The sequence below is a fragment of the Cynocephalus volans genome, chromosome X, assembly GCF_027409185.1.
Source record: "Cynocephalus volans isolate mCynVol1 chromosome X, mCynVol1.pri, whole genome shotgun sequence".
Taxonomy (NCBI): domain Eukaryota; kingdom Metazoa; phylum Chordata; class Mammalia; order Dermoptera; family Cynocephalidae; genus Cynocephalus; species Cynocephalus volans.
The window spans coordinates 25,525,609-25,552,656 of record NC_084478.1 but is presented as its reverse complement, the minus strand read 5'-3'; the positions used below and the strand labels follow the sequence as shown (position 1 = coordinate 25,552,656).

Sequence of the window (27,048 nt, the reverse complement as noted above, 5' to 3'; positions counted from 1 at the left end):
TTATTTTACTGTTTTGATAGTCACCACATCTGCCCAACAGAACTTTCAGTCATGGAGCACATAGACAACAAACTTTCAGGGTCACAACATGTAATTTTCATCCACATTGCACCTGTACATTGCAGATATAACAACCCTTTCTTGTAGACAAATTGTTAAATCTTTTAAGTGCCAGAGTCTAATGCAAACAACTGGGCTCTACTCAGAAACACCTGAATCCAAGTCCAGAAAGAAAATTTGCCATTTCACTTTAGGCAGATATTTGACCTCTCTGTGCCTCAATTCTCAAAACTGGAATAATATCTGCTACACACAGTTAAGCACTCAGCAGCATGCCTGGTTCGTAACAGGCACACCATAAGTTATAGTTCCCTTTCATTTCTATCACAAGGTAAATAATCACAGCTTCTCCAACATTTTCTTAAAGCTCAACCATGAGTAGATTATGCAAAATTAATTTCACTATTTAAATTAAAAGGCTGCAAAATGAGTTTACTTAAAATGAAATCATTTATATTTTATGATAGAAATCTAAACTTTTCATAACATGAGAACAAGCAGCCATCTGGTTTTTCAAAGGCTTTTTTTTGTTGTTGTTAGACACTAAAGACATTTCAAAGACAAAAGTCATGTAAAGATTCGCTCCCAGGCGCAAGGCATTCTCTTGCCATGAACTTATCAGACAAAGCATAGTCACATGATGAGTGCATTGCACCCCAGGACCATTTCAAGAAATACACAGCAAAACAGGGCGTCACAACGACCAGCCCGCGGCAATTTTTTTTTTTTTTTTAAATAAACAAAACTGGTGGCGCACTCGAGTGCGCCACTGGGAGCGCAGCGACGCTCCCGCGGTAGGTTCGGATCCTATATAGGAATGGCTGGTGCACTCACTGGCTGAGTGCCGGTCACGAAAAAGAGAAAAAAATAAATAAATAAATAAACAAAACTGTGTTAATACATTGACCAATCCCTTTCTGAATCTTCTCGCAGGACTCTATAAAAGCAGCTCTTTCATTGTCCGTGTCAAACTTCAGAGACCGCCAAGTGCTGTCTTTAAAATGGGCGATACTGCAGCCAAAATTGTATCCCATCGTCCAGCACATGCTGCAGGCCAGACAAGGGAGCTTGGGAAGTGCGCCTAGCCCGTGTCCTGCTTTATAGCACGCCCTGCAGAAAACTTGCTGGGAAAGTCGCTAATTGGAAACATTAAACCAGTTTGCCACCTCATGTTATGAACCCTAGAGCAGTCCAAACTCGGGAAAGCAGGATAGAGGCGGGAGGGAAGCCACCTCCTGCTGACCTAAGGTAGAGCCTTTTCTATCAAAGGCCTGTTCAGCAGGCGGGCTGGGCCCTGGATCTCGCACGGAAGGGCTCCCCGGCTTTACAGGGATCCCCACATTTTGAAGCGTTTCCTGACTCTGGCATCTGCCCTCTTCAAGCAAAAGACAGGATCTATACACGGGGACTTCTCCACAACACCCCTACACCTTTATTTTCTTCCTCATATATGTATTTACAATGATACAGGAAAGCTGTACTATCTGTCTTTGACCAAACGCGGTTACCATCAAAGTCTCCAAATCTACGTCTCAGTCTCAAAAGACGTTAAAGGAATCGATTCGCGAGTCTGTCAATTCTCAAAACCCAAAGTCTGAGAGTCTGAGTCCTTCACCCGACTGCACCAAGGAAGACAGAGGATGGAAACGGATCGACTTGGCCCAGAAAGTCAGCACCAACCACCTAATAAATGGTCAAATCTCAAAAGCTCACACGCGCTGCCGTCCCAGGAGAGCCGTGGGAAGCACCCAGTGCACCCCGCCGCGGCGCCGCTGCAAGTTGAGGCTGCAAAGTGCAGACTCGCTCTTCCCGCAAAGCAGATCGTTTCTCTTCCCGCAAAACCAATCCTCTCCCCTCAGGAGAGTCCCGGCTGCTAAGCACAATCACTTAACAGGGTTGTCCTTTCCAGCTGGTTCTCGCGCGCACACCGAGACAGGAAAGTTCAAGTGGAGGAAAGTGCGGATAGTCAGACCTGCTCTGGGGCCACAGCCTGCCACGCCGGCCCGAGGAGGACGCGGCGAAGCGGCTTCCAGTTGCTCTACCTCCGCGACCCGGAGCGTCTAAGACGGTTATGACTCTGGAACTTTCCTCGCGCCGTAAGTCGCACTTGATGTCGAGGCGCGAGCTGACCCCGAGTCCCAGGTTTGCCCTGGACGCCGGCTCCCAGCGCGGAACGCCCACAGCGCCTCAGTTCCCACGCGCGCGGCCGGGGCGGGACCGCCCCGCTGACCAATCGTTGGGCTCCCGCCGGGCTGTTGACTGGGCAATCCGCGGGCGCCCGCAGGGACGTTGGGGGAGCAGGAAGCGTTGCTAGGGAGACAGCTGCGGGGAGCGGGCCTTCCTGACCTCAGAGAGGCTGAGGCGGTGACCTCCAAGCGCTTTCAGCTGTACGCCGATCCTCGGGTTTACGTTTGCCGAGGTGGGTTGGATTAGAACCGGGCGCTGGACTCCAGGGGCGCGAGCTGTCACGTGGAGGGAGGTTTCTGCGGCTGCGCAGAAGCGCCGAGGCGCCTGCGCGACTCTTCCAGCCGCGCTGGCCCTTTAAGGAGGTAGGCGCGTGGTCCTCCTCACTTCCGCTGTTTGGTTATTTGAAGCATTCAGGCCCCCCCCAACCTTTTAAAAAAATGTATAATCCGTCCCCCTTCCGCCTGCTGTGACGCACCGGAGGCGCTGACGTTGACCGTGTTCTGGAGGTAAAGGCCAGTGCTTGAATTTGAATGGGGAGAGGGGCGGGGTCTTAGCAATTGCCCTTGGCGTGGTCTGACAGGAACCGGGATGGGGAAAGTAATTTCCAGTCTCCAACAGGCACCAAGTTGGAGTGGAGAACACAAACCCTGGAGCCAGATTTGTTGGGTTTGAACCCCAGCCCCAAGGCCATAGTCACTCTATGGCATTGGGCAAGCCAGGTCATCGCTCTGTGCCTCGGGTGCCCGATCCGTAATATGGGCACAATGGGGGGAGTACATGAGTTAGTGGATGCAAAGCACTTAGAACAGTACTTGGCACAGAAGTGTGCTATGTAGTAGAGGCTACGTGACGTCATCTAGTGGCATATTCTCTTATGCGTATCAAGGCACGTTAGCTAGTGGCATATTGTCTTATGCGTATCAAGGCTGCTCATCTTGCAAAGGAGGCACAGTCTGAGTAATTGTCAGAAGCAAAACGGGACGGGGGGATATTTCAAAGTAGAAAGCTATAAATCTTTTCCTGGCCCAGAGAGGAGCTACAAGGACAGTATACTGGACGTTGGAAATGCATTGTTTTTCCTCTTAAGTACAAAACTAGACTGGAGCCCGTTATAGATACAGTATTTTGGTTTTTTGCTCATACTTTTGCCATAACCGATCCCTCCTTTATGTCTAGTGGCCTTTAAAACACTTTGTGAAACCCCAAGAATGCAATTACATAACAATAAAGATTCTAGAAACCCGTTGTTTAATTGCAGTCACGTTTATTTGCAGTTTCTATACACACTTTCTAGGTAATCAAATTTCTCTGATACATTTTTTTGAGGGGTTCACAATGAAACTGTCACCGTTTTTACTAAAAATAAATACAAGACTTAAAGTGTTGCACAGCTCTAAAATATACAAAGGCTTGGATTGAATGTAAACGTTGAAAACATCTTACAAAAGAAACCATCTTTGCAACAATTTAAAAAGTTCATATTTACAAATATTACAAAAATACAAAATGGATGCAAGTCCATAAACCATTGTCTTTTTGGCCAGCATGAACTGGTTCTAGTACCGAAATAGTTACACTGTAACCTTCTTCATAACTTTAGATCTTTGTCACTCACTCACTGACCTTTGGCAAGAGCAAACAGCATGTTTTGTTTGCTACAACTAGTCCATGTCCTCTACTTAGCCAAAAACAAAAGAACAAAGCAGAATCAAAAAAAAACAAAAAAGAAAAAAATTCCCCCACACAATATAGACATGTTGTATACACGTAAAAGAACAAAAAATTGCATCAGTGCAAACAGAAGAAAAGTTTGGATTGATGTTCACAATACCTAACGTGTGTACCCTGCTTCAAGCCAGTAGTGATGTTGAAGACAGCCCTAAATCTTGGTCTTGTGTGCTCTGTAATAAAGCCATGTAGAACATTCCGGATTATTAAGGAATTTCTTGCTTTTTTACTCAGTTTGTTACTCAATACTCTTTTCCACAGTGAATTTAAAATCCCTCTTTCTTTGGGTTTTTTTTTAAATCTATGAAATATAAAATAGAGAAACTCTGCTATAGATTTTTAGAGTAAACAAAATAAGTAAAACTATTATAAGGGTTCTGTGACCATTACATATAGAAGGTATCTTATTGCCTCACAATTCAAGTCAATATGTATTTTAAAATATATATGGTACCATTACTTAAATTAATGTCAATAATAAAAAGGTGACATTTTTATTAAAGCCAATTCATGTGTTTTTTATTCAAGATTTAGAATCACTTTTAAAGCCCACATACCTTTCTTCATGCTTAAAAAACCCCTAACTACACAAAAGCCATACTGCAAACGAACTGCTTTTATGAAGATTACAAAAGATCACCTACTGTGTGACTGGAAATGATGGTTTCTTATCACATGTGTCTAAAAACATTATTTTTAAAATGTTGCCAAGTGTACTTTTCAAAGCATGAGATAGATTTATTCATGTTCCCATGTGGTGTCAAACCATGATGGTTTTCTTAACTAATGGGTACCAATGAGAAATGATGGTCCATTTTTTCAAACCCCAAAACATTTTTCTTTTAATAAAAAGTATAACACTTTGTAAATTTCAAACCTTTTACCAGATAGCTTATCGAGCTTATCTATCCCCAGTGTGCACACACACATTCTTCTCTCTCTCTCTCTCTCCCTCCCTCCCCCCTCCCTCTCCTCTCTCTCTCTCCCTCTCCCTCCCTACCTCTTCCTCTACCCCTCCACCCCCAGCACCCATTTTACATACAAGGAAGACAAGAAATTAAGTAACACAATTCGGTAGCAAAAACAAATAGTAGAAGAAGCCAGACATTTTTTTTCTTTCCAAACAAACAAACAAAACACCGACAGCAATCAGATTCTCTAATTCTTAATCTGTAAGATCTTAAAAAGCGTTTCTATTGAAAGACATCATCTTCTTAGACCAAGTTTCTCTTTCATTTTGCAGGAGTTAATCCCAAAGCACAAACCCCTTTCACACCTCCTACTTTCCCGACAACCACTTGCATAAACTTAAAGCCAGCTGCTTATCAATTTCTTGGTAACCCTGGTATGTTCTACACTCTAATCACATTCTCGACTTTCACAGGTCATATCCCTTCTTCATTCTACTTTCTACCTCTCCCATTCAAAACCTATTCTGAGTACACAGCTGCTTGTATTTCTGACATATGATTCCAAACATCAGTATCATAACATCAGAGGTGTAAAAACCATTTGCAGATTTCAGCTTGTAACTACATTTTTTTTCAGTTTTAAGACAAGAAAATTCAAGTTACTTCAAGTAATTCAGCTTGTTTCCCTGCCTTCGTTTAATCAGAGCACTTGCCCTGACATTTCCTCTCCCACCCACCACCCTCCCCTTTTGCCATCAAGCAGATATAGTAAAACCAGACAAAAACTCAGTTGTATGTAGCATTATGAACCAGAGCTGTTCCCCATTCCCAGTTTAACAGTGAATATAAATAATGCATATACACATACCTGTTTCCCAACTACATTGTTCACAGTGTTATTTCTGTTCATTTTTAGGTAGCATGAATTTCATCAGCACAGAGAGAAAGCTTCACTGAAAACTCATTGCAGGTACTTACTGATAAATCAATAGCTCTGTGGCATGCTTAGGTTTTATCTTTGTTAGTTTAAGAACCTGAAGCTAATTGCTAAACTGTTTAAGGAATTTAAAGATTATAGTCATTAAATTATGACTGTTTATGTCCCCAGTAGCCTAATATAAAACATAACTTAAAATTAACTACTGTTTTCCCTACTCATTCTCTTTAAAGCAATCTATGGAAAAAATTAAAGTCTGAAGGACACTGTCAAATGCTGTTGTTCAGGGCATTGTATTGAGAGTTAGGACTTCTCTCGTTGATTAAAAAAAAAAAAAAATCAAAAGCATGCTTTTCATTCTGTCCAAATTACCACATGGCAAATCAGCCACAAGTTGCTGTTAGCTTGTTTGGTGCTATAATTTGTCACAAAAATGATTAGGTCTGAATTCATTATTTTAAAATTAATCACATTTCAGTATATGACCTCGAGATCTCCTTTATTTCACCAGTTTAAATTCATATTTGAGGTTTATCACTCAGAAATAATATTGGTGGACATTTAAATATGGTATTTGATATGAAAATGGTATTCACAGAATACAGTCATTACACTATTTTTGTGTATTCTATAAACAGTTGGTGTGTAGTAGATAATTGGCCACATGTCCACTCATCATTGATAAATCTATTTACACCTTTTTATCAAAAATATGGTATTTACATATGTGTAGTTCTTTCTTCTAAATTTTGCTTTAGTTCATTTTAATGTAAAAAAATACCAAACCTCCAGAGTAATTTAATCTTCTTAAAGAATCACGACAGTGAGGTCTTTATTTTCTGAACAGGCAGCTCTGGGAAAACTTTTTCTAGGTTTCATGAAAGCTAGACAGTTTTGTCTCCTCTATTATCACAACGAATGAGACTGGGTAAATCAAACTAAGCTAAAGCAAAACAGGAAAGACAGTGCAGCTACTTAAAACATGGAAACTGATCAAGAGTGACTAAACCACTTCCCATTTCCCCAGCGTATATTTGGAAATTCATGGCTAAGCAGCGATGCTACCCCATCCTCTTGTGACTTCCCTGGAGTCCCCTGTTCTGATCCTACATCCTCATCTAACTAGAGGTTTGGGCGTTTGACAGGCAGCCTGGCACAGGTAGCCTATGTGGAGCTCTGGGAGGAGCGGTCGTCGTGCGGGCTCCCGTCGGAGTTTTCTGTCTCTCCCTCGGAGATCGCCTGCATGGGCGTGTTGTACATCCGGCAGCGGACACTGTAGCGGCTGCTGCTGGCCGCAGGGGGGGCCCGGGAACGTCCAACCCTTGCCGATGCTGAGGTGGCAAAGTTCTTCGAGGAAAACCCTTCAGCATTAACTCGTGGGGAGCATGGAGAGAGAGGGGACAATGCCTCGGCCCCAGGTGACCCCTGATGGGCATCATCGGTGCTTTGAGGGGACTCGGCTGTGAGCTCCCCAGGAGGTTTGGGCAGGATAGGACTCTTCAGGATCTCAGTGGCAGACATGCGGTAACTGGAATCTGAGCGACTGCCTTTCTTGAGGAGTAACAGCTTAAACTCTTCGTTTGATGTGTTGGACTTTTTGGCATTTCGGTAGATGAGACCAGGAGACCTCTGGCTGTTTGGGGTTGTCACATTGCTGCTGGGTGAAGTGACAGAACCCGCGCTGCTGCTGCTGCTGCTGCCAAGGGGAGCTCTCGATTTGCTTCGAATAGACATGTCCCCGGAATCTTTTCTTCCAAGTACTTTCCTCTTAGATCTTTTAAGAAAAGGAAAAATGGGGCAAAAATCTCAGTCCACATACATTTTTAAGAAACTAAAAGTGTTCAGTCACATTCATGCATCTATTTAAAGAGCATTTTCAGTGCATTTTATATGATAGGACACCAAGCATTGGGGCTACAGAGGTGAGGAGTAAGATACACGCCTTGCCCTTGTAGCACTCACAGCCCGAGGGAAAGTCTCTGAGAACCAGCAGACACAAATTAGGTTTGGGAGATGACAATTTCAGATCATGGCTGATGTGGAGGCTGGAGGTTCCAGAGGACTTATTGGGATGTTTTGCAAGAGTTTAAGAAAATACTGCTATCTCACTTCTGGTCACAGTGTGCTGAAGGACTGTAGCTTTTTCTTATTAAATCTGTCTCTGCAATACAGGCGAAATGCTCTGGTGTCCGGGATTGGCTTCCAAATAAAACCAGAAGGAGCAAGTGCATGGAGGTGTGCATGGGACAGGACTGGCCATAGTTTGATGGTTGATAGGCTTTGGTGATGGCTATGTAGGGAGGCATTAGATTATTCTTGTCTACTTTTTTCAATTCTTCTACATAAGAATAAATTAAATGGCTTTTAAAATAAATCAATCCATCTTTGGCTGCAAATACCATTTCCCATAGCTTCTTAGGAACATCCACAGCATATTAAGCAGTGAACCAACTCTCTGTGAGGAACTGAAAACCTAGACCGTCTCTGGAACTCTTAGGGAACTGTAAGCTCTCAAGAAAACAAAATAACTCTTGTCACTGTGGTATAAATAAATAAGCAAATAAATAAATAAACCCTACACAAATGCAAATCTAAGATTACCAAACTCAATAAGTCTACTGAACCTCGACCCCCATCATCACATTGTTGATCTTTTGATAACTAAGTAGGTGTGAATTCAGTGAATCTTCAGTGTAACTCAGTTCACTGAAAAGTATTGGCAACATGCTCGCTCTCACCAACTTAAAAATCCACAGGGCAGGGAAAATGTAAGCTTTGCAATTGGAGACCAGCCTGATTTTGGTGCACTGAACCTCTGTGGTTGATATCTTGCATATGCCAGTGTATGGCACTCCAATAAGGTAGTGTTTTCAAGCTAACATTTGCTTTTAGCATCTACCATATTCCAGACATAAAAATGTTATTTTATCATCAAAATCAAATATGTGAGCTATGGGTACCCCGATTTACAGTAAGGGAATGGCTTCAGAGGTTTTAACTTATTCGAGACAGCATAGAAAGTGGCCGAACTGGGATTCAGATCCAGGTCTTTTTGACTCTACTATTTATGTCCTGTCCACTATTCCAGACACTAGCATCTGGTTCTTTGGGGTTGAGTACCTGGCTCTTTAACGTACATAGCATCTTAGTAATTTGTCCTGGGGTTGAGGATAAACTATGGGGGCTGGGGGAATATAATCGGAGTTTAGACTAGACATCGAGGCAAAGAAAATTAAACTAATGATTCTTCACCCTCTGAGCAGAGAAGTGTGCCTACTAAGGTATACATAGAAGGTGTTTCTGACTGGCTCCTTTACAAAAGTTATTGAAAAGCAGTGCTCCTTCTTAATGAGAGAACTGTGTCAACAGAAAACAGAAGTTCCTTTAAAAACTAGAGTCCCAGCAAGAGAAAAGATTGTAAGCTTCTTGCAAAGAGTTTACTTCAAAAACGATAACTTCATGAGGTAGAAAAAATAATCCCCAAGTTCTGTCCCTTGGGAGTTCCATCTAGGTCCCCAAGGCAGTCATGTTTGTGAAATGGGTAGGCACATCATGACTGGCTAGCTCAGTTGGATGTGGGTTCAGTTTCCAAGGGCTAGTTCGTGCTATGTTCTTTGGTGACCAGCTGTAACAAGTATGCTTGCAAATATAGGCCACTGATCACAAGGGTGCAGGGGCCCAGATGAGACTGTACATGGGCAGTATGGACACAACACTGTCCTGGAAAAGCAACCCAGAGGACAGCTCCTATTCGTGGGATATGGGCATTATTGTTGGAGTTGAAGGCCAGTACTATTAAAGACATTTCAGTTTTAAGAAGAGAGGAAGAAGGGGAGCAATAATTAGTTGCTCTGAGCTATGGAATGAGCAGGTATATATACCATCTCGTCTCAAACTTGGGGCTCTGATTGTTTTGGTGAATCAGCGTTGGCTTGTCTCTGGTAGTGTATGATTACACCTTTGAGCATATTTTTTAGGCTTAAAAAAATTATCTAAAAGTGAGAGATTACACTAGAGTTTGAGCTTTCACTCTAAGTCACTCAACCACAAATGGTTTTCATGTAAGAACTTGTTCCAGAATATCTTTCCTTGGAAAAAAGCCTAATATCTTTTCTCAGCAGTTCTCATGAAAGTCTCTCAATTGAGGTCTATCTAAACGTATAGAAAGATTCATACTTCCTAACTTACATATAAATCTACCAATTTGATTTGGAAAAATAATTCTTCTTTGCCTGCTTTTGCTTTTGCTGAATGAATTACTAGTGTGAAAGGCTTTTCCATATTTGCATTTGATGAGAAGCACTTTAAGAAGCAAAGCCTTTGTTGTGCCTTTGGTTTCCGGGCACTTGGTAGTGCTGCCTCACCTGTGAATGACTGCAAATAAATCCTCAGTTGTTCGAGGTTTGTTTGGAGACACGAACACACCCTCCGCTTCGGTTTGAGAGTCTTCACTGAGTGGGGAAATGATGGAGTCATCGCTTGGTGATGATTCTTAAAATGAGAACAGAAACATCTTTAGGAGGAAGTTATTCAGTTACCTTACTGCCATTCTTAAAAATGAGATTATCTGTCAATGCTTAGTCCCTCAGTAACAAAAGCTTTTATCTCGATTGTTTTAATAAGTGGAAAGAAACAGCGAGGCAAACCATCACCCAGGGCCATACACTATTGTGAGGAGTGTAAGAAAGAAAAACTTCAGGAAGTGCCATGAGATGCATTTCCATTGTGACAAAGGTATCAACGACTGACCTTTCAATGAAGCCTCATCCACACCTTCTTGGGTCTCCTCCGCTCTGCCGTTATCACAGGCACTTTTGGGTGAAATACCTGAAGCAATATTTTCCTGCTCAGAACATTTTTCAAGGAATGGATTTACAGTTGTCATCTCTGATTCACAGCTGATATTCCCAGGCACTTTGTCGTGGTGGCGGCTCATAACGAGTTGATGCTTAAGCTGACTGCTTAAGTCTGCTGCTCTAGTTGGTGAGTTTGACTGAGATGTGATTGCATCCCCAGATACAGATTGTGCGACTTCCTCGCGATCTACAGAGGATGCCTTCTGTACCTGCTCTTGGATTCCATCTGAACCAGCTCCATATAGTATTATTTTACCATCCAAATCGTTTGGGCGGGCAGCAGAGACCCTCTGAAATCCTTCTGTAGAAAAATCATAGTTTTTACTTGGTGTGTTTCCTGGAATAGGCTCACTGTCCGTATGAATTTGGTCTTTTGCGATATTTGAATCTAGAAGATTGCTACCAGCTGAGGTTACAGTTTCTGGATTGCAATGATTCTTCACATCAAAAGTAGGGTTCTTTTCTAAATACAGCTTATCTGGTCCCATCTCAACTGCAGAGGAGTCTAAAAAGGACAGTATGGTGTCTTCAGTGGAGTACTGATGTGACATTGATTTCTTCGCTGTATGTGGCCTAATCTTACCTGGAGACAAGGCAGCCATTGTGAGAGCGTTTTCCTCTAAGTAGGGGAGATCTGTACTGTTGCCTTCTTTTTGCTTAACTTCTTCAGACTTACTGATGGACCTAAGGTTAACAGATCTCAGTACTGTTGGTGTAATTGCAAGGGACGGAGGAGGATTTGACCTCAGTGTTTCTCCCACTGTGTTCTGCTTATGAGCAAGAACATGCAGTGGATGACGGTGGTGGAATGGTTTATTCAAGACATTATGAAGAGCACTTAGGTCAAGATGGGTAGGAGGTATAATTGGAAGTTCAAGGTCTTTACTCAGTGATAGGGCTCCATCTTTTAAAGAGGGTTGCTGTAGTGAGGATTTCCTTTCTGGGACTTTAGGTTTTCTTTTGCTACCTCCAGGAGACAGCGGACCTGAAAAGAAAGCTGTAGGGAAAGAGGATGTTGGCGTTTCAGACTGGCTTGAATAGCCACTTGATGGAGATGCCAAGCCGGCCAGCTTTTCTGGTGAAGCCAGTTTAAACTCATTGTCAGCAGAAGGAAGAGATGGGGTGGTGGCTCTTGATTCTGATTGGGATGTTTGGGATTCAGAGCTCTCTGGAGATTTGATGCATTCGATAACTGTAGTACCCGTAGCAGTGCTCGAATTAGATAAAGATCTATACGGATCATTTGTTTTCAAGTCATTTAGAAGCCAGAGGTCTGCATAGTGAGTTGATTCAGCACCTTCATCTTTGAATGGTGGAATATCTGAAGTGTCTAACTGAGGTTCCTTAATACCATGTTCACTCTGGTTCTTCCAAGAAGGTTCTTGCTTGGTGGGAAGATTGGCATTTTCCATTCGAGAAGGCTTGTTGGAGAAATCAAGAGGCAGCTTCATTTCCCTGGAACTGTGAGGCAGGTGCTGACCACTGCTTATCTTTGGTTCTTTCTTCTCAGAAATGTCTGCGTTTCCATCGGACTTCCTCAACGATGAGCTACGTTTAGGTGGGGTTGGCTTTGCCTTTGGTTTCCTGAAAGAGATGCTTGGTCTCCCCTGCCTTCTGTGGTCTAAGTAGTCCTGCCAGGCACAGTCTGGAAGACCAGGAGGAACCCCAACACCCTGGCCATTTTCGGGGCCTAGGGCTGCATAGTGACAGACATAGCTCTTATTACCTTTGAGACCACAGTCAAAGTGCATGGAGGTATAGTAACCTTCTGTGTCTACCGAAAAGTGGGAGCTAGTGTCTGCTTTGTCCGATGGAGACTTTTCCAGAAAGCTGTCATAAGTGGCCATGCTTGTGAAGCTCGGGCAGCCCAGGCTGTCTGCCTTGGGATGCTCAGGACTAAAATCCTGGCGGCAGGAGGCATCGTGATGGTGGTGCAGGTAATTCCACTCACTGTCGCTTGTGTTGCTGTTGTTGGGGTCATCCAGCAGATCTGCGACGGTGGAGGTAAAGGAGTTTGCCCGGTGACCTCTCACCTTATCTAAGTGGTCACCGTACTGCTCTGTTACGAAGACACTAGCATCCTCATTAGCATGAGGGGCCGTGTTTAGTGATAACTCCGAGTCACAGTGCGAAGAGCCAGTGAGGGGAGGAGAAGCTGCAGGAGGGATTGTTTCTGAGGTTTGTGAGGGGCACGTGGAGCTGCTCCCACTCCAGTTACCGCTGGATGACTGGTGGTCGTCTTTCTGGTCCATGTGGCTGCTGAGGAGGACGCCAGCCGTGGAGATGCAGTGGATGGGGCTTCCAAAGGTGTCTGAGTTGGAGGAGATATCGCAGCTGCCAGAGTCGGCAGCCATTCGGGACAGACGCGACCTCCCTCTCTCGCTTAACTTGTGCTGCGGGCTGTGAAGATGCTGAGAACAGGCCAGGCCCAGAGCAGGCTGGCGTTCCTGTGTGCTCGGACTGCTTGGAGCCTCACTGCAGTCATTAGGGGTCCTCTCATGGTCACCCACGAAAGTCTCTCCCTCTTCATATGTTGAGGGTTTAGCACCGACTTTGGGCTCAGCATCCCCACCTCTATTACCCTCCCGGGGCAGGCTGCGAGATCTCGTGCGGCTGTTCACTGCAGTAGGAAACATGGCATCGCCTTTGTCTGCCAGTGCAGAAATGTTGCCAGCGGAATGAGAAAGGGAAGCGGCAATGCTCTGGCCCCTCTGAGCTCTGATTCTCCTCCTGGAGGGGGCAGCAATCGGAATGTCCTCGGTTTGGCACTCAGAGTCCCTGGTTCCGGACCGCCTGTTGGCAGAGTTGGAAGGGTCTGGGTTTGTGTGTACAATCACATTCCTTTCTCTGGCCACTGGTGATTCGTCAGAATCTAGGGCACATGGAATGCACAGTGAGATATTTTACACAGCGGCAGACTGACAGCCATTCCGAGATATGTCCACAAATCTGTGTGCTGGCAAGGTAGAGCTCTTTCTTACAGAAAAACATCAATATTTAAAATTAGGAGAAAGTTAAAATGCTTTGGGGAATCTCTCTCTCTCAATCTGTGTGCATGTGTGTGTGTGTGTGTGTGTGTGTGTGTGTACATATATAAGTATGATATATACATCTATATATGTATGTATGTATATATACTAAGACAAGATGTGCTTTTTTATCTTTTGTGAATTATCTTTCTCTTCACTATCACATTAGTTTGCCCTAAGAAGTGACTACTTTTTATCTTCTTGGCCACTACTCTTCATTTTTATTTTGTTATACAAACATAATGGAATAAAAATTATATACTTCATTATAAAAAATAAAAATCTTACTTATAAGAGATACTACCATAATAATATTTTTTAAAAAACATAGGCAGAGATATTCTAAACACATTGAACAGAAAAAAATAGAAAAAAATGCCACCAAGGGTATCATATTATCGATATTCAAAATTTAATTGAGTATGCTTAAAATTTACTTTTTAAAATAATTAATGCTATGAAAGTATATCTCACTTCAAATAGTTACACTTTTGCAAAAAAAAAAAAAAAACTTTCATTGAATCCTGTTACTTTTTATTTACAGTATCTACCTTGAAAAACTTTAAGGAATTATCAAAATATTACATTTCAGCCATAAGACCTGAACGTATATGCCTAAATCTATAAGGTCAACCCAAACCTTCACCATCGAGAACAGAGAATTAAAAAGTAATACCACCTGGCTTGCTGAATACAGAATATACACAATTTCAAAACCTCTCCAATTAAAACGTTTCATATTTCTAAGGAAACCGGTTGAAGGCTGGCTTCCATTTCATCTTATAAGCTGCACTAGACAAAATATGAACCATTACAATTTTTTATACCACACCTATTTCTTGTTGAACTCTCCTGGGGATACCCGAGATGGTTTTTCTCCTTCTTAATTTTCGTCTCCGCTGAAGCACGGATTGTGAATGAACTAGAGAGCAGCGTATGCTAGCTTCTCTGTCAAAACCAACTCCTGCAACCCACAAAAAGGTCTCATTAGTCTTTAGAAATGGCAAACAAATTTTCATTTGCTTGGAACACAGTGATATTTATGGCTTGGAAGTAAGGGAAGAGTTTGGATTAAGCCTGTGAACAAATATAAGGGAGCCCTTATTCAGCTCCTATTTAAATTGTGCTGCAGTACATTAAGCTTTACTTCTAAATGCAGCTCTCCACAACAGCTTGCACTGCCAAAAGTAACAAGCAAAGGAGGAAAATCAAAAGAAAGAGAAGAGAAAAAGACATCAAAAAAATCACGCTCCCACAGAAATGGCTCTGTAAGGATTTATAACCTTTAGTTACTATTATTTACTGGTCTATTTCTGCGCTCTGTGAAGCTGATACCTTTGCATAGTAAATCAGTAGCCAAGATGTTAACCTGGATTAGTTCAGCTAACATTAAAAGCATCTTTGTTTTTTGTTTTTTTTCCCCCTCTACCTCCTATGCCCAAACCTTCCCCTCCAGGCACATGCTTGCTGTGCGGAAACTCAACAGCCTAGAGATTTGTTTTTTTTTTTTAACTATCACCTAATTCTGTCCACTTCCTTCTGCTGATTAAATTGGATGTTTCTTGGTTTAGCATCAGGTGTCTTATCAGTATAAAATAAACATACAGTGTAGTCCCCAGTTCTCCACTTAAATGGATTCATATTGTGTACCAACTATAAAGCTGGAATTCCCAGTCGTTATACCATTTGTTTGTTTGGTTTTGTAAACACAGGGGGCAAACCATGATGCTCGTTAGTTTCTCTCTCTATAATCTACATGCAGTCCTATCAAAACTAGAACGATGCGAGGGAGGTGACAAACTCAGGCTCTTGTCTAGCCCAGGCATGCACTGTGGATTTTTCAGAGTGAGCTTTGCCTCAGAAAGCTATAATGCTGTGCTTTGGAATTTGGTCACCTCATCATTTATCCTGATTGTTAAGCGTGAGGCTGGATAGCATGTTAAATCTTGGTTCAGCTGTATAATGAAGCAGTTAAATTCTGCTTAGCATCACCAGTGCCAACAGTTTCTAGAATTCATTTTGAAAGATCTGTATGAGACATCACATGATGGATAATTATGATATCAGAGAATTCGTACAAATGAAATTTTCCTTTCTTAGTTCCAACCAAAATTAAAATCCTTCGTTCTAATCTTAATAATTATAGAACACATGGAATACAGACACAGACATAGTATGTTATATGCACATCATTAACAAAATTCTCATTAAAGCTCTTGAAACCAACATCTAATCTAGGATTTAGTCTGAGAGTTCCTGAAATAAAGCAGAAGGAAAAATCTTTCCTTTTCCTTAATCGCAAAATGATGGCCCATAATCACAGTACTAAATTTGAAAACAAGATTTTACTTACGGTGCCATGAAGAAAGCAGGTGCTGGTAAGAATCAGATGTTCCCAGAACTGAAAATTAATTTAAGACAGTGCCAAAATGATCCATTTTTGGCAGCTTAACTCCCCTAACAAATCCCATTTAGATTATGGAGATCAGATAAATACGCATCTTTAGAATAATTTATCCTACAAGTTGAATAGGTCATCAGGAAAATTGACTCGCAATTTATGACCAGCCAATCAACTAGATCTCCTTTTTTTTTCAGGAAGGAAAGAATATCTGTCCCAGATTCCTGGTACATTTGCTGTGCACTTTATGTGAGAGAAATCCGAGCGGGGTTAATAATAATAGCTGTGTCCAAAATGCATCTTGAGTGATATGAAATCTTTAGTTACATGACACCAAGATGAAAATCAGCCTTAACATGGGTATTTAGTCATTTTCAATATACAAATAAGTTAAAATGTAACTATTAGAGATGTTTAAAGAAAGCTTCATGGATAGATAATTTAATTTCTGTCTTTGAGAGTTAGAATATTTCCTAACATTATTTTACTTACAAGTAAGATTACCAGATCCAATTCTGGAATTTACAATTGCTGCTAATAAACTTTGAAGAAAAGTCCAGCTAGGCTTCATTCTACCTAGACTAATATTCAAACTCTCAATACACAGGAGGAGAAAAGCAGAGAGTGAAAGGAAGACAGGCTGGATGGTTTTACGATAGAGTTCACACTTCGTCTATGTACCCATATATATTTAGGTCAGAAACCCCTAAAATCAATATGAAAATCCACAGGGCCTTTTAAAATAAGCCTACCTTCATCCAAGGAGGCATGAAAACAGACTTGCTAGTTGGTCTACAGGACCATGCTGGCAGTTTTAGGAACCTGGGGCTTTGGTGTTTTCTTTCTTGCAGCACCACACATCATTATCATATGATTAATCACTACTGCTTTCTCCATTGTTTGTCAGCTATGACCAAAGAGCTGTTTGGTGATTTTTTTTTTTCAAAAAGAAAGTGTCCGTCATTTACATAACAAGCAGCCCAGCAGGACATATGCAAATTGATGTTCAAAATCTGACAAAAGCCTATTGAACATCTTCTGGGTTGTATTTTGATGGAAAAGGTATTACTTGCTTACAAAATGGTGTTCTTAACTGGTGGGCCCAGCAGCACAGGTTTTGAACATATTGAATATGCAGAATATGACCCAACTGCCCCTAAGAAAAAAACAGAACACTACCAGTGACATTGATGGGAATAATGCAAGAAGAAATCACTTGGGCATCTTGTTTCATCTTCTCCTCCGGCGTCGGGAGAGGTAGTGCTTTGCTCCAGTTGGTCTGCTTGTCCAGTGTAGAGGGAATATTGTGTATTGGGTTTTTTGGCCTCTGCCCTAACATGACATCTGTATCTTCATCCTCTGGAGGATGGGACTGCAAACAAAGTACATTCAGATTCAGCCGTCAGAGTTTACACATAAGCACACATCTAAGGAATTGCATAGTTTAGATAAGAAAAAATGAGGTCAGAAATAAGCTTTTAGGACAAAGGAAGAATTCCTAGAAATAGTTAGTAAGCACAACTAATTGAAAGTATTATTTCAATAGTCAAGTAACACAAAAGAAAAAATGGACTGAATAAACATGCTTTTCAGGTTAAATGGAATTAAGAGGAGAGACAAGGTAGCCAGAAATCTCCAAACTTCCAACCGAAGAGAATTTAGGGCCTCTAATCCAGTGAAAGTTAGGTGCACTTTCTGGCTGTCTATCTTGCCATAAATTTCTATCGGAAGTCTTGAGAGCGCTCAGTGATGATGACTAGGATCAAGGAAAGAAGAGTTAGATGCCTATGAAGAGGTTCAGAAAACGTGCCAGGAAACCTGCAGTCAGGAGACATTCCAGAACACATCACCTCAAGGACAAACCAAACTAATCTGAGAGGCTGCATTAAAACACAAGGAGTTAACTTTGCTGCGGGACTAGGCGTTTGGGAATAACATTTTAAAAACTCAGTTTCATCAACACTGTATGCAAATGAAAAAGCCAAAGTGAAGAATTTCCCCCCACCGACTGTAGTGGAAAATATGAATGTTGTTACTGGGGGGAAAGATTCACGTGAGTTTCTTTTTCAAATTTGGAGGGATAAAACAGTCCTAGTTTATTTTCTTTGAGCTTTGCAGTACAAAACTTTTCTTACGGCTGTGAAGTTAGAGGCTTAGATTTCTATATGACATTTGAAAATTCTCCATCCAGACCTTTGATAAACATTAATATTGTCTAACTTTTATTTCAGGGTTGAGCTCCTAGCCCAGATTATTATAATGGCTCCTTCCCAGTTTTGATTTCAGAGTTGGGTTTCTAAACCAGATTATTAAAAGACTCAGTTTTCACCACTCAACCTAGTCTTATTTCATTATACAATTTGGAGGAAGGTGGGTATCTATATAAAATAAATATGTTTTCCTATAAATAGGTTTTAGTAATATTCTGTCCTAAAATCAGGATTAATTTTTTAAAAATTTCTTGTCCTCACATTTGGAAACATCATGCCCTGTTACTTCACATATTGTCAAATGAACTGTTCTCAAGTCCCCTTAAAGAGCAGATTGCAGAGCCACTTGTTCACTTACCTTGTCAGAGGTTTCTGCAAAGCCCTCCAATGCACCCAACAGGATATGATTCCCCCCCTTGGGATAAATGTGTTCTCCATGAACGTTTTAGTAAAATATTGCAAACTTCTTTCCCTCTTCGGCTTTTGTGCAGATTCGCAGTGAAGCGAGTAGCTCAAATAAAGTTCGAGCACAAAAGACTTTGTTTCCTAGGTAACTTCCAAAAAGAAAAAAGTTTGTTGCATGCAAAAAGACAGACAGAGAGAGCTAGCACCAGAGAGAGCAAGTGCTAGAGAGAAACCCCCACCACCAGAGGCCTCATTTTGTAGGCGATTCCTTCCTTGAATAACAATGGACTGAGAAACAAGGAAAGGATAGTAACCTGACTACAGGCTCTGACCAGCAGCCAAAAGCACTTTTTATTTAGTGGTGACAGGGACAATTGGCTGCCAGAGAATCTTTTTGTTCTGTTCTCTTTTTGGATTGGAGAAGCTGAACCTTTACGGTTCTGATAAATGTAGGGCAAGCTGGAATTTCTCTCCTCTGAACTACAAAGACCAGGAGCAGCTTTAGGTGATGCCCGTGTTGAACAGAGCCTGGGTTGCAACTTGTGGGCGGGGGGTGGGGGAGTAAGTGGGGGAAAAGCAAATGGCATGGCTGTCTAAATTATATTCTATTGAATTCAAATTAGCAAAAGACCACTCTTTAAATTGATTTAAAAGAAAAACTGTTAGTTAGAAACAAGAGAGTCTGCAGTAAAGTTAAAAGAGAAGAAAGGGAGGATGTCTGGAGAGAGCAGGATAGGGCTGTGAAGGGATGTTCTCAAGCCAGTACCTTTCTACTCCATGGGGTCATGTGGCAACACTCAGTGGGGGAGGGCGAACGGGTGCTGTTAAACTATGAACATGAAATGCAAAAAAAGAAAAAATTAAAAACGTGTACACAACACACAGTATACCCTGGTTAGACCAAATCTATGATATTAATGAATGAAGATACTGGGATAATGCCTGCCTTCCTTTCTTCCTTCTAAATTAGCTTTTCATTTTTTTTTTTAAATGAGAGGCCGCATAAATAGGGGTTAAGAGCACAGGCTCTGGAGCTAGTCTGTCTGAGTTCAAATCCTGGCTCCATTGCTAATTTTCTGTGTGACCAGGGCAATTACTCAACCCCTCTGATGTCAGTTTCCTCATCTGTGGTAAGATAGGGAAATAGTAGCATCCATTCTCCAGGGCTGTTTTGAGGATTAAATGAGTAAATATATGTAATATACAGTACTTAGAAGAATCCTGGCACTTAATAAGCTCCATATGTTAGTGTCAGCTACTACTATGACTATTAGCATTATTATTATCCTTACCTTGTACCCGTGAAATATGTGCAAAAATGTCTTTGCAAATTATAACAGTCCCATCCTTTAGATCCTGGTCCCATTTGCTAATTTGGGAAGACTGAATTATTTTCTTTCCTTAGAGTGATTTTATTTTCCTGTGAACTATTTGAAGAAAATTTCCTATGTATAATTTCTTCCTCTAGACTGCTCAAAATTTGCTTCTTCCTCATATTCATATACTACGTTTGGAGACATTTTGCAAGTGTGTGACCTAATGTAGTCCCACAGGGCCCTGCACTCAGAAGGTCCCCATGCTAGCTTTAATGTTTCGCTATCACTATCTTGAAATTCTTAATTTTTGAGTAAGCGGCCCTGCACTTTCATTTTGCACTGGGCCCTACAAATCATGTAGCCAATCCTGTTTGAGGAATAATGTGGTAAGCAGAATCCCCTTCTCAGGATCTACTGAGAAGGACAGTGAAACTCTTTGAAACTCGAAACTTTTCAGCTTTGGATTCAGTTAGGCTTGTGTTATAGCACTCACCCTACAGCATGGCTTTAATGTAACATAATTTTTTTTTTTTCTAAATTATCTAAGAAATAAAACTACAAGAGAACTGGTACTTCAGGGAATCTTTGCATGGCCCAGCATGCCACTTCTTAATGGTGATGCATAAGGTGAGGAAAAGCTGGGTGCTTATCAAACTTGTATAATCTAAATTATTCTTTAACGAATGCATTTATGAATGCTATTGCTTATTCAGAGAAATTATGAGTATTTCTGGTTCTAACTGTATTCCTACTGCCTCAACAGTATTAATAAATATTGGTTGTACTTGTAGCACCCCCATGTGCCTGACATAAGCAAACTAAAATCCCCTCCTAGAGAAATAACATCGAATTATTTCCATCTACCTATAATTTTTCAATACAATATCCAGTTTAAAGTCAAAGATAACAAAGCACAGGAGGAGATAAGACAGCATGAGCAAGAAGCATCCAAAACAACAGATAGTAGAAGCAGACCCACAGGAACTCCTGATTTTGGAATTCTCTCTCAGTGCAAGAGTGCAGTGAACAACCTTGGTTTCCCTAGAATAAGTGGGTGGGAAGATTGATTCATTCAAGAGCATTTATTTGATGAAGGTCAAAATCAGCCCCAGTGGAAACAAACTGTCAGATCAAAACTAAAAATCATTTCTGCCTCTTGGGTATATGCCTGTTCCCTGTATAATTAAACTTTTCTGGACTTTTGAGATTTTTCATAATAAAATGTTGGAGAAAAAAATCTAAAACAAGAGTAATTTTCCCCTCCTCTTTCAGGCCCCCATTCTGCCCCTTGTACTGCTGATTTTGAGAGGCCTGAGACTCCAAGGCATGGCATTTTAGAACTGGCCACTCCCAGTCATGCCCACCTAGTCCCTGACAAAGGGTCTTCTTTGATGCCTCACTCCATTTCTGTGCCTTCTGGCCCCATCAGCTATACCCTCAAATTCCTTCCCTATCTTCCCATGAGGCTGCTCCAATAAAAGCCAGAATTATGAACTGCTCGAACAAGAAATAACAAACATTATACTCAAAAGCAGTGAAAGAAATTTCTTTGATGAATAATGGAAGAATATTTTTTCAAATCCCAATTTTTCTTGTGGGGTGTGTGTGAGAAAAGCTCATTTTCTACTTTTGTGGCTATGAACGAGTATGTCTCCAAAAATTTCAGGATTTTTCCCAATCTTTTACCGCCAGAAGAAAAAATAATCCCTCTGTTCCATATTTTACTTTTTGGGGGGTTTTATTTTATATGCTGATGGGGGGTTATTTTGCTTCAAGACTTTCCAAAAGACATCTGTTGAACTGTTGTGGGTATTCCAGCAGGAAATGTTTTGAAAAATTGGCTCTGGTTTGTGATCTAACCCATACCACATGGCATTTACAGCAGTTGACTTTCAGAGCTGATATATTACTATCGTGCTGTCTTAAACATGAGAAGTATTTACTAGAGACTGGATGTTGTGGTAGATTTGAATACAGGAATAAAACCCTTAGTGCAAAGATGTACATTGCAAGCCACACTGAGCTTCTAGTGAGGTGACATGGGCTCTCATTTTCTACCATCTCTACCATGGCACTTGTCTGTCCTTTGACCAAGTCCTTGCATTTGCACACATACTATGACCTGTCTGTGAAATGGAGGGGACCCCATCTGCCTCAGAGTTTTCTGCGCAGGAGTGTGTGTGGATGTGTTATACATGAATATGAATTGCTTTGATATTTCTCAAAGGCTTAAAAAAGTCTGGCAATGCCTTCTTCGCATGTCACTCTTGTTGCTCCAATTACATAGCACATTCGTTCCCTTTAGACAAAGGAACAAAGTCTCCCACTGGCTGGCACTGTGCTCTTATCTTCCAAACATGTTTAGTAATGCCATGTGTAATTCATCCTGTGCTTCCCTCTCCTCAACTCCAATACGCACCAAAGTGAACAATCAGGAAAAAACAAAACGATGAGGTAGGTAGAGTCCAGGGGACATCCTATGCATTTGTTGTCCTAAGCCTTCCTTCCATTTCCGGGTTTGTCCTTTGTCACCACTCTCTCCTGGGCAGTCAGGGCCTTTAGGCTTCCCCAAAGGGCCTGATTGCCATACCCTGCCCGACATGCCATCCCCAACCCCAAGTGCCCAAATCCTTCCCCCGACACTTCCAGCCCACTGTGAGGCTAGAAAGAAGCCCACAAATGCACCCTTATGAGGGTGCTGAGAGCCCCTCATGAAAAACCCAAGGGACCGAAGCACTGAAGCAGAATTGTGGACAGTTGTCGTGGGCTGGGGTGGGGGGAGATTTGTAAATGGGTGCCTACTGAATTCTTCTTTTAACCACTTTATACATTAATATCTATTTAAGACACCAAACAGTGTAAATAGTTAGGCCTGGAAAAAGTCCCCTTACCATTATTGAGTCTGCTCTTCCAAATCATCCCTTTACTTCCTTTCCCTGACAGATACAGCCACCACCACTTCCTCAATTCTCCTGAGAGGCAATTTGCAAAAGAAAATATAAAAAAGGCCAATAGGCATATACAAAGGTGCTCAACATCATGACTCACCAGGAAAATTCTAATGAAAACCACAGTGATATACTACTGTATACTAGAAGGGTTAAAATGAAAAAGATTAATAATACCTAATGTTGGCAAAGATGTGGAGCAACTGGAACTCTCATAAATTGCTGGTGAGGGTGTAAAATGGTGTAGCTGCTTTGGAGGCTGTTTAGCAGTATCTAATAAACTTAAACATATGTGTACCTCTAATTCCCTCTTAGGTATATGGAGGTAAGAAAAATGAGTATGTCCACAAAAAGTCTTGCATGAAAATAAGTTATAGCAGCATTATTCATAAAAAGCCAAACAAAAACCCCACAACCAGAAGCAACCCAGATATCTACCAACAGCAGAATGAATAAACAGATTGTGAAATATGTACTCAGACAATGGAATACTAAGTAGTAATGAAAAAGAACACACTATTGATACATGCCACATCAATCTCAAAAAAGTATGTGGAGCAGAAGCCAGACGTGAAAGCATATGTGCTCATTCACTTTTGAGTCCCATCCTGTGGGTATATATTTTGGGTGTGAGATCCGTCCTAGTGAGCAAAGCCTGCATAGCAGTGGCAGTGGTGCCATTTTCACACACTGAAGTTTTCTGAAAGAGAGCGTGTAACCGCAAAGCCTGTCACTCTTGTTTTGATCTCAGCTGGAACAGAATGAAAATTCTCAGGGTAATGGAATGCAAACTAATTTTATATATTTTAAAATTCAAGAACACTTTGTTTAATCACATCCTATTAATAAAGCATTTTTAACATGTAAAGCATAACAGAATTATCTTTTGAGGCATTCGTGGAAGGTAGTCCCCACACGATGGAAAAGAGGGCTCTAGGCAGCCCAGGATGGAGAACACTTCCTGCTGACTGGTCAGCTCAGGAATTTATCTGGGAATTGCTCTGTGCTATCAAGAACACCAAACAGGGCCCACTGGACCATGCTCACTGTGATGTTAATGCCAGAGAGTATCTTATTCATCCCCTGTGGCCAGATTTGCCAATTAGTGGAGCCACTGCCAAGGGCCACTCAGCTCCATCAAACCTTAAAGGTTGCTAGCACCAAATAAAAGCCATGAATGAGGAAAAGGCAGGCCAGGATTTGAAGTGCAGGCAAGAAAGAGTCTTTGAACTACTTACGAACAGCACAAACAGCCTCACCCAAATCACAGGAGCTGGCAGCATGAGCCAACAGAATAGCAGAGAGGTGGGGGCCCCATCCCTCCAGCCCCCTCCACGTTTGCCCTCAGCCAGGGGCCTCAGAGACTTGTGGTAACTGAAGAGAAGGTGCAGGCCTGATCCCACGCCACGTGAACCTGTGCACTCAGGGCAGATGTGGCAGACGCTCCTAAGGCTCATACGTGACCTCACCTCAGCACGTTTTTTAAGAGTCAAAAAGTAAGACTTTCTCACACAAATTCTGCCTTTACTGTTTTTCCTTTTTTAAAATTTTGAGTGCAGCTCTGTGGGTGTTATCCCATATATAGGCTCGTGTAACCACTACCACAATCAGGTGACAGAACTGTTCTGTTTCCCAAAAAAACTCCCCTGTGTTTTCCCTTTATGGTCCCAGCTCCCCCACTCCTAACCCTTGGCAGCTACTAATTTGTTCTCCATCGCTATGGTTTTGTCTTTTTGTAAAAGTCATGTGAATGAAATCATACAGTATGTAACCTTTTGAGACTGGCTTCTTTCACCCAGAATAATGCCTTTGAGATCCACCAAGTGCTTGTGTGTATCAATAATTCATTCTGTTCTACTGTGAGTAGTATTACATTGTCTGCCTATATTTTGAAGAGTGAAAAAGTCCCAGGCATGCAAGAGAATATCAACCTGAGAATATTCTGTAGTGATGTTTACAGACAAGTAATTTTATGGGCCGTTCCACAGCCAGGCTAATATTTAAAAGAGAAAGAAAGAATTCCAAAACTGAACTCTGCAACAAGGAATTTTCTTTGTTTCTCACAATATTTAATAGGAACCAGATGCGTTGGCTAATGCTTTCATTAGCTATTGTGCTGGTTATTAAGCTATTGTCTCTCAGCTCCAAACCTACTCTTCTGTACTCTGCTTTGTGGTGTCAGGACCCTGAAAACAACATTTTTTCCTTGCCAGCTTCTCCCTGTTAGGTTCTGCCAGTGAAGGTGCAAAGGGAGGCAGGGGACTAGAAGGCTGGAAGAGGATAAAGGGCCTTACTTCTTCCTGGTGATTGCTGTTCACGTTAGCATCATCCCAGCAATGGTCCTTTGTCCCAATGGCAGCAGTTGGTTTCAGCTCTCGTGTGTTTTCACACTCTCAGTACCAGCCTTATCATGCCCGCTCAGAGATACCAGTCAGTCCCAGCCATCCAGTGCCCCTTTCTCAGAGGTCCAGATCCCAGCTCTGTGTGGTCCTTCTTCTGAGCTCCCACTGCATTAGCACCTGTCAGGCATCATCCCCTACTTGGAGGCCTGGGTCCCAGCTCTTCTGGGTCTTCGGAGCTTCAGAGCTGCCAAGGCACCAGGACCACCAGGCCATGCCCCTCTTCAGGGGTGTGGGTTTTAGTACCGTAGGGCTGCTCTAATAACTCCAACCCCTTCCTTCTGTTCCCCCAGCCCTAGGACCGTTAGCTGTTTTGCTTGCTGCTGTTGCTGTCTTGGTGTCACCTAAGTTTCTCATTTGCCTTGTCAGTCTTATCATAACATCCTTGTATTAAATTCCCTGTTAAAAGAGCTGGTGTGGTTTGTGTTTTCCTGTCTGGACCCTGACTGATAAAACACACGGTACCAGGCTTTCACCCTCTGGCTTGCTGCTGTCTAAGGCATCTAAAGTCCTTGCTACTTCCTGTCCTGAGGCTAATCAGGAAAATATGAACTGGAGTGATATTCTGTGGGGTGTCTAGATGATAATGATCTCTGTAACTTATATTATGGCAGGGAGGAGAGCTGACATGGTTGCAAAAGCAAACTGCCTCTGGTGATCCCTGAAAATGGGCATAGAGGGGGAAAGAATTTGCTGTGGTCAATAGCTGTATCATTCTACATTCCAGGTGCTGTGCTGATTTGCTCCAAGGAAAATACCACATCAGAGCGAACAGGTACAGTTAAAGTTACTAGCTATTTACAGCCAGCCTCCAAGATCTATCTACCTTCTGCTAAGACCAAAAAGGTGAGGGAAATGCGGGTGTGATAGGCATCACTGCTCCTGCAGTCTTATGTGTGAGACTAACGTCAAGCTCTTCTCTCCCTACTATGCCAAAAAAGAACCTCTAGACATTGAAGAAATTAATCCTATGCACATATACCCTGATACTGTCATAAAACACAGCTCCTTCTGATAATTGTTATTTCTGTGCTTAAAACCCTTCAATAATTTACTAGACTTATGGAATAAATTCAGATGTTTTAGTCTGACATTTGATCCTTCAAGATCTGGCCTGTTGAAGCATTACAGCCAGTGCCCTGCATTCATACACCACAGGCACCAGCCAAAACAGAGTATCGAACTCATGTGGACACATTCCATCCTCTCCTGTATCTTGTGGGTTCCTCAGCCTGTGTCCTTTTCCTTTGGGTATTCATATCAAAACTGTACTCCATCCTCCAAAGCCTTCTCAATGCTACCTTTTCCATGAAGTTTATTCCTACCACCCCACCCCACTCCAACACTACACAACAGTAAGGTATGAACACCTTACAGTCAATACTGTATAATTGCCTCTGGTATCCATGTACTCTGGATGGCAAAAACTATGTCTCTCTCATTTCTGTATCCATCTAGTACTTATTAATAGTAGGTGTTCAATTCATTTTTTTTTTTCTGAAATAAATGAAACGCCACAATGGGAAAGAGGGCATTTCAAGTAGAGATAATGTTTTGAGAGTGCAAAATATTTTCTGGAAAACCACCTGTAGCTTGGTTTGGCTGAGATCTAAGGTCTGTGCAAGGATTTGCAAGAAATCCATTTGGAAAGGTAAGTTAGG

At 41.8% G+C, this 27,048-nt stretch overlaps 1 protein-coding gene and 1 long non-coding RNA gene across 3 annotated transcripts in view; one reads left to right on the top strand and one right to left on the bottom strand.

The window, feature by feature from the left end:
* Positions 1-2,601: 2,601 nt before the first annotated feature.
* Positions 2,602-27,048, top strand: part of LOC134367444 (uncharacterized) — a 93,772-nt gene continuing 69,325 nt past the window's right edge. The window contains exons 1-3 of the long non-coding RNA XR_010022415.1: positions 2,602-2,753; positions 5,803-5,856; positions 26,115-26,233. This is a non-coding gene — a long non-coding RNA (uncharacterized LOC134367444). The remainder of the gene's footprint in view (positions 2,754-5,802; positions 5,857-26,114; positions 26,234-27,048) is intronic.
* NHS (NHS actin remodeling regulator) overlaps positions 6,988-27,048 on the bottom strand; it is a 326,747-nt gene continuing 306,686 nt past the window's right edge. Inside the window, exons 4-9 of one of the 2 annotated variants that reach the window (XM_063084200.1) lie at positions 19,491-19,553; positions 17,289-17,481; positions 14,541-14,672; positions 10,573-13,551; positions 10,188-10,314; positions 6,988-7,597 (exon numbers count right to left, since the gene is read on the bottom strand). In XM_063084200.1, coding sequence (XP_062940270.1) covers positions 6,988-7,597; positions 10,188-10,314; positions 10,573-13,551; positions 14,541-14,672; positions 17,289-17,481; positions 19,491-19,553 — 4,104 coding nt within the window. The remainder of the gene's footprint in view (positions 7,598-10,187; positions 10,315-10,572; positions 13,552-14,540; positions 14,673-17,288; positions 17,482-19,490; positions 19,554-27,048) is intronic. The other variant, XM_063084202.1, reaches the window with a different exon arrangement.